This window comes from Penaeus japonicus, unplaced genomic scaffold (genome assembly GCF_977035675.1).
Source record: "Penaeus japonicus unplaced genomic scaffold, GWHDUDI00000001_assembly GWHDUDI00000004, whole genome shotgun sequence".
In the NCBI taxonomy this organism is placed as follows: Eukaryota; Metazoa; Arthropoda; class Malacostraca; order Decapoda; family Penaeidae; genus Penaeus; species Penaeus japonicus.
In genome coordinates, this window is record NW_028234406.1 from 33495285 (window position 1) to 33502784 (window position 7500).

Below are 7500 nucleotides of genomic sequence, written 5' to 3' on the forward strand. Positions count from 1 at the left end.
TCGCTCAACCCGAGCGCCGGCCTTGGCCAGATATCTCGTCGGCGGCGTCTGACGCGAAAACCACGAAACGTGTCAGCACATCATCCGGCGTGAGTGGGTTAAAGAATGTGCTGAAGAACTCTGTACACTATTATTGTTGATGTTCTAAAATTCTATGAAGGGAAGTCACCAAAAGCATGGAAACTAGCAAACATCACATAATTATATAAGATCAATAACAGGCAAAGTCCCTTGAATCATAGAACAGTTTCCCTGACTAGTGTAAAAGAAAAGATAAGTAGGAAACAATGGGTGGAAATACTTGAAAACAGATGATATCAAGCAAAGTTTGGTTTCAGAAAGGGGAGAGTCATGAGAAATAAATCTCCTTTATTCTTATGACAAAATTTCTGAAAAATTGCAAGAGAGATGGCACTCTGGATTGCATCTACTTGGGCTTTAAAAAGGATTCTGACAGGGTGCAGTGCAGTAATTAGAGGAAAACACTACATAATACCAAAGGAAAGTTGAAGGACTCTTTAACCCTTTCGCGCCAGTTGACATGTTATCTCGTTAGTGTAATATCTCACTCTTCCAAGGTGACGTCCTAGAACGTTAAGATCTCTCTCTCAATATGTATGCATTACATCTTTACATATAAGAACAATATAAATAATCATACATGTACATATGAGTATGTACATGTACTTCGTGAGTGACATGATATCACAGGTAACTGACAAATTAGAAATAGTTTTACATTAGTCATTTACTATCTTATTCTTTTTATTGGCCAATCACATTTGATCTTACAATAGTTTTTTGACTCAGGTCTTTTTATTCAACCGATTAAGAAGCAGAAATTACCAATATAACGTAGTTTTCTGTTACGTCTTTTATGTTGCATCACACTTTATGAAATTCACACACTAAACTAAAGTGATATAAATTATGAACAGTAATTATATTTAAGAACAATCTAGCGTAACATTGCTGATGTTTTAGCACGTCACAACTGCCCTCCCGTAACTGCAAAAAAATGCAAAATGTCTCAGGACACTACCCAGGGATACTTTCCGACCACGTGATAAGACGTCAACTAGCACGAATGGGTTAAGGATCAATTTCAACAATGATTGTGTCTATTATTTTCATTGTTGATTTTGGATCAAACATAAACCCAGTTAGCTATTTGAATATATTTGCAGACAATGCAAAGAATGGTAATAAGTAAAGCTTCATGACAAATCCTCTAAAGGGACATCAAGACATTATTCATATAGCTATGCACAAAAATTGGAATCCAACACCAATAAATGCTGTGTAGTAAGGCTTAGGTGAATAAAAAAAAGACCTCTATACCAATACAAGTTAGGAGACTCAGTACTGAAAATAGTGGATAAAGAAAAAGACATTGGAATAATTGTAAACATTTGTATATGTGTGTGTGCGTGTGCATGTGTGTGTGTACATGTAAACTGATACCTCCATGAAAAAGACAACAGCAGAAACTTCCACATCCTCATGATTAGCATACATAATATGCTTAAAATATATCAACATCATGTGAAAAGTAGAATCTAAGGAAATAAAACACTTTTTGATGCAGACTTTTTATGAAATACTAAAATAATCATATCTTTTTCAAGTTAGTCAACCCTTCATTCTCATATAAAACAATTAAGGTCTTCTAGAATACCTTTCAAGGAAAATAAATATACCATTCAGTCAATGAAAAATAAAATAAAAATTTCAAACTGTGATTTCTGTATCAAGTAATAAAACATCAGGAGTAACAATTACTCAATAGTAATACCTTTTTTTTTCATTGTCCATAAAAACGTGGTGTCCCCACAGTTCTGCGAGCTTAAAATTTTCCTCAAAATATCAGCTTGAGAGGAATGTTTGGCCAATACTGAGGCTGATAGAGAGTTGATATGCGGTCAAATGACAACTGGATTGCAGTCTCCATTGCATGTATTCTTGCTGACGCCTCCCCATACAAGAGGTGCATCTCTCTGCTCCGGACAACATCTGGATGCTCCTGAAAGCAAAGCAGAATGTGGATATTAAGGAATTTTAATTTAGTATGATCTGCTTTATTTTCTGGTCTTCTATCAGGTCACTTAAAAAGTAAGAAAAATACACTTTATGTATGCTACAAGTGACTATAGCAGAGATGGCTCAAGAAGAATTACAAGAAAGAGATAGAAAAAGGGCATGGCACAAATTGCTCTCAAGAAAGAAAATGAAAAAATGTTATTGTTTTTTTGATAATATGAGCACAGTCAATCAAAATAAAGTTTTTGTTGTGTATTGCAAATTTCTTTCTTTAACACAAACCCTTCTTTTCACAAAAGTCAAATATTTGAGATATCTGACTTTCCTATCTCTAAAAGCTAATCTTTCTAATATTCATACAATCCAGTAAGACTCTTGGAGACTTTATTAAGTATGTATGAGTTTACTTTATTACCCTAAAACTTTATCTGGGAACAAGCCATATCTCTTAACACATGTGAAGCACATTTTTTCATCTGTTCTAGGAAATTTAAAGTGGTGTTTTGTTGCAAAAAACAGTAAGCTTGAATCTGTTCAAAATGAATGAATGCAGAAGAAAAAGGATAATTGAAAATAGCTATTTACAACTGAGGAACCAATAGGGATTCTTGATGACATTACCTAATTCTTGCATTTCTCTGGGTATCAGCTAAGGTTAATGGAAGCCTCTGAGTTTAGAAAAGCCCTATTTAATCAATGACAAAGAAACCACCTGGATGCTTCTTAGTGGCATGAAAGGTCAGTGTTAAAATTTCATGAACTGAGTGAGAATGGTTATCTTGATGAGAACCAGTTCCTGGGATGAGTAGGCAAAAATAAGGTGATTCATTGTGAAATACAAGAAATTATCCAAAAGATAATACTTCAGAAAGACAGCTCCTTTTTTTCCAAATTGAAGGAAGTATAATGTTCAAAACCAGAATTTATAACAGACATCATGATATCCATCCTGAAACTGGACAAAAGAATCCTCTTGGTTTCCTATCACTGCTAAGTAATAGCAAGAATAAAGAAAATAAGAATGCCTCAGAGAACTACTTAATAGATAATCTATTAATTGTGGCTGAGCAACAGATGCAATAAGGTCTGAGCTCAAGATTAATTTTCTATCAATGAACTGGACCTTAGCTGTCCTGCTCCCATCGCTATCTATGGAATACCTTATTCCCAACAAAGAAGAGCTAAAGATCATACATACTCTAACCTACATGTCTAACTTGCTTAGTAACATATCCAGCGGTTTGGTCAGACCTGTTGGGCAAAACTGTAAACAGAACAAAGGTTGCTCAGAAAGTAGATGGGTGTATGATGGAAGAAATCCAATATGATCTTATTTTGATTTCACTCAAAAATATTATTCTCATTTGTTCCCCTTAATGAAATGGAGTGTACAAACATAGTGGGTAAGGAGTGAAAGAGAGAGAAAGTGATTTACAAACAAATATGTGTCTCAAAAACTTTTTTTGTGGAACTAACTATCTTTAAATATCACAAAGCTACTCTAAATTCTTTTATACCAATCAGTATAACCATAGCTTTACCAAAATACATGAACACAATTGTATGCACCAATACTTCCAAACCAAATCACAAACTGACAAACAATAGTGATAAGGCAGTCAATTAATAAATCATCAAAACAATACATGTTAAGGAGGGTTATTTCATATCTGTGAGCATATAATTGCTACAGTTAAAAGCTGTAAAACAACAATAAAAGATGGAGATAAAGCACAAATTTTATACCCATTTCTATATATTTAATGAGACATGTCACTTCCTTTCCCCTTATGTTCCTTCTCTCCTTTCCTCCCCCTTGCTATCTTGGCTGTTGACACCTTTGAGCATTGCAGTAGTAAATATATTTTGTACATAGTGTACAGACTAGGACTTGGCTGGGTGTGGGAACTGGAATATGTGAGAGAACATTCGAGGGGCATCAGAAGCTGCATACAAGTAACTATTCTCACCTTACTGAGCCTTTCATACCCATCTGGTTGGAAATCACAATTACATACAGAGGAAATGCACTGCTATAATAGACAAAAAAGGTGTATCAACACTAAAGAGCCTAGATAGCAAGGGGGGAAGAAGGGGAAGACTTTGAAATATAAAAAAGGCTGAAATGAGCATTGAATTCTCGAGGGGAATATCTTCTCATTCCATAAAAATAGATGCTATGAAACATCTCTTCATTTCTGCCATAAATTCTTAATTGATTTGTTTAAAATCCATAGCCACTCTGCATTTGTCTCCAGATGTTGATTCAAAATATCTAGTAGTTCTGTAACAGAGTGTGGTGAAGCTTAATGAGAAAAATATAAACTGTTGCCTTGGCACTCTTCCAAGAATGAAACCTAAAAGATAACAAATGGTTGTTTATTTTGAGTTTTCTATCTACCAATTAGAAGATATACATACTTGAGGAACATTTGGTGAGGCATCAAAGACAGCCAAAATGCTACAGCAATCAATATGACAATCAAGAATTTAAGAAAATAATTCTAAATTAAGCTTCTGTCTATCTTTCTTTTTTACATCTGTAAGGTAATCTTGATCAAATTTTAATTGCTAGTTTTAATAAACTGAACTAAGAGCTGGATTTGTATTACTTTCATTCCCTATTCTAATGCTCATGGCTTGGCAAACAGGCAAAAGCAATCATTATCAAAAGAAATGAAAGTCAAGACAAAAACAAAATCATACACTTTGCAATGTGACTTGTAACATCTGATGAAGATTGCAATGCATAATGCATTATACATGGCAATTGCAATAAGTCTGATTTGTAAAGAGCTTACCAAATATAAAAACTTCATAACTGGAATCAAATAATGTCAGATGTACATAATCATTTACTAATAAGTACAGATGAAAATCAATGAAACAAACCCCCATACGCCACATTTCCACTAACCTTGTACTTCTACTCCCATTCAAAACAAATATACCTACTGCAGAGAGGGAGGGAGAAGGGGAGAAGGGGAGAGGGGGAGAGGGAAGGAGAGAGAGAGAGGGAAGGAGAGAGAGAGAGAGAGAGAGAGAGAGAGAGAGAGAGAGAGAGAGAGAGAGAGAGAGAGAGAGAGAGAGAGAGAGAGAGAGAGGAGAGAGAGAGAGGAGTGAGGAGAGAGAGGAGGTGAGAAGGAGAGAGAGAGAGGAGGAAAGAGAGAGAGAGAGAGAGGAGGAGAGAGAGAGAGAGAGAGAGAGAGGAGGAGAGAAGGAGAGAGAGGAGAGAGGGAGAGGAGAGAGGAGAGAGGAGAGAGAGAGAGAGAGAGAGAGAGGAGAGAGAGAGAGGGAGGAGGAGAGGGAGAGAGAGAGAGAGGGAGAGAGAGAGAGAGAGAGAGAGAGAGAGAGGAGGGGGAGAGAGAGAGAGGGAGAGGGAGAGGGAGAGGGAAGGGAGGAGAGGAGGGAGAGGAGAGGGAGAGGGAGAGGGGGGAGAGGGAGAGAGAGGGAGAGGGAGAGGGAGAGAGAGGGAGAGAGAGGGAAAAAGAGGGAGAGAGAGAGAGTGGGAGAGAGAGTGTGTGTGCCATGTATACTCCACCACAAATGACCCCTTAAACTTGTGCACCTCCCGCCCCCAAGTACCTGTCCAGCAACATTACTTTCACATATTGATCTCATGGTTTACTTTAGCCTTTTTACTATTTATACCTACAGATCCATGTTTTATTGCTTTATCATTCATGCTCCTTCTCCCTCTAATTTCTATGGCAGAGGTAAATTCTGTCTTCCATTGTTTGATGACTATCTGACATACTACCATGAAACACAAATTTTCTGATGTGTAAATTCAAGCTCTACATACATCAAAGATCAAGTGAGTGAGAGATGAAAATTTGATTTTTTGTGTGTGGCTGGGAAGCAAGATTTATAGTTTGGGTTTATAGGAAAGTATCTTTAACCCTTTCCCGACGGGGCACGCGCTACGCGAAAACCCCTATGCCGGGCGATTGCAATATTGCATTGAAATCGTCACACTGGCATGACGCCCCGGCATCGGGAGTTTGGCTGTGTCACACGAGTGTGACGCACCGTCGTCATAGGGTTAATGGCTCATAATTCTTAATATTGTGAGTGATTATTCATTTGCTCATTGCTATCTATACGGAGTCAGGCATGATAACTTCCCTGAAAGGCTGACTGGGAGATCAGAAAATCTTCAATAATCAACTTCAAATATAGGATGCTAGGATGCCAGGGTATTAAATCTGGTTGCTTTAGTATCATAAAACAAATAAAACAAAGCAAATCTGAAAAAAAACTAGTAAAAACAATCCCACATTCCATATATTATCATTAACTTACTTGTTTACTGAGTAATTTTATGGATTCCTGTAAGACAAAACAAATCATTCACTTGGGTAAATGACCCAACGCCTACATGATATTCCCAACACTATCTACTCTATATCTGGTGAATAAATAAATTCAGTCAAGTATCACTTTCCTGGCACACAGAGAAACCCCACAAATGCTTGGATCATAAAGCCCTACCTTCAGCTTGGAACTGCTTTCACTATCCTCTGATTGCTTCTCCTCCTCCAAAGCCTTTTTCACTTTCCTGGTTTTCCATTCAACCCGGTGCTTCTCACTCTGTTGAATGAACTCTAAGAAGTCTTCGCTAACTTCCATGTTTTCCTCCTCCTCATCCTGCAAATGCATTCCTTGGCTCATTTGTGATTGCAGAGCTTCACTGTCGCTCATTGTTCCCTGGCTCTCCTGAAGTGCTTGGGCCCTTTGTAGTTTGTTTCTTTTCTTCCTCTTTCTCTTCCTGCGGTTTCGGTTTGTTCTTGAACCGTCTGTCAGACTTTTACTGGATGCAGATGTCTTGTGTCTAGGAAATTCCCTGTACTTTGGGAACTCTTGATATGACAGTTCTCTCAGCTGAAAAAGAAATGCATGTTAGGTGGTATAAAGACTGGAGTTAAAATCCACTCAAATTACCAGCTGATTAAAATATTGAACTTGGAAACTATCTATTACAAACCATTATGAAAGTATAAAACTATCATAATGTAATCCCAAAAGAGTTTTGATCTATAACATGAAAAAAGAGCTATAAGTATCATCACCATCATTGCTTTAACAAAATCAATCAAGATCACACTATACTGAAATAAAGATCTATTTACCATTCCACTGAGGGCTGTATTGGTATGTGATGCAATGTGTCTCGCTCTCACTACAGCATCTCTGTGTGCTGTCATCATCATTGTATTGTAATGATGCCAAAACCTTGCATAACGTTTGTCATAATACCAAGCATCTTCACTTGACTTCTCATCTTGACTATCACTGTACATCTGAAATATAATTGGAGTCTCAATCATCAAGATGATTAGGAGGTTTTAGCACTTTCTGGATGTTAAGCCAGCTTATTTTGATATCCACAGGCCTAACACCATTGTTTATTTGTCCACTGAGGCAAGCTGCCCATAAAAGAGCCATGACATGATATCA

The 7500-nt window shown here is 37.1% G+C and overlaps 1 protein-coding gene across 6 annotated transcripts in view; it reads right to left on the reverse strand.

Moving 5' to 3' along the window:
- Positions 1 to 1576: 1576 nt before the first annotated feature.
- The window catches only part of LOC122266783 (gem-associated protein 8), an 8373-nt gene continuing 2449 nt past the window's right edge, over positions 1577 to 7500 (reverse strand). For 5 of the 6 annotated variants that reach the window (XM_086536459.1, XM_086536460.1, XM_086536461.1 and 2 more), the window contains exons 2-5: positions 7173 to 7343; positions 6535 to 6924; positions 6346 to 6372; positions 1577 to 2023 (exon numbers count right to left, since the gene is read on the reverse strand). In XM_086536459.1, the coding sequence (XP_086392585.1) occupies positions 1859 to 2023; positions 6346 to 6372; positions 6535 to 6924; positions 7173 to 7343 (753 nt within the window). In that variant the 3' untranslated portion in view covers positions 1577 to 1858. The remainder of the gene's footprint in view (positions 2024 to 6345; positions 6373 to 6534; positions 6925 to 7172; positions 7344 to 7500) is intronic. The other variant, XM_086536465.1, reaches the window with a different exon arrangement.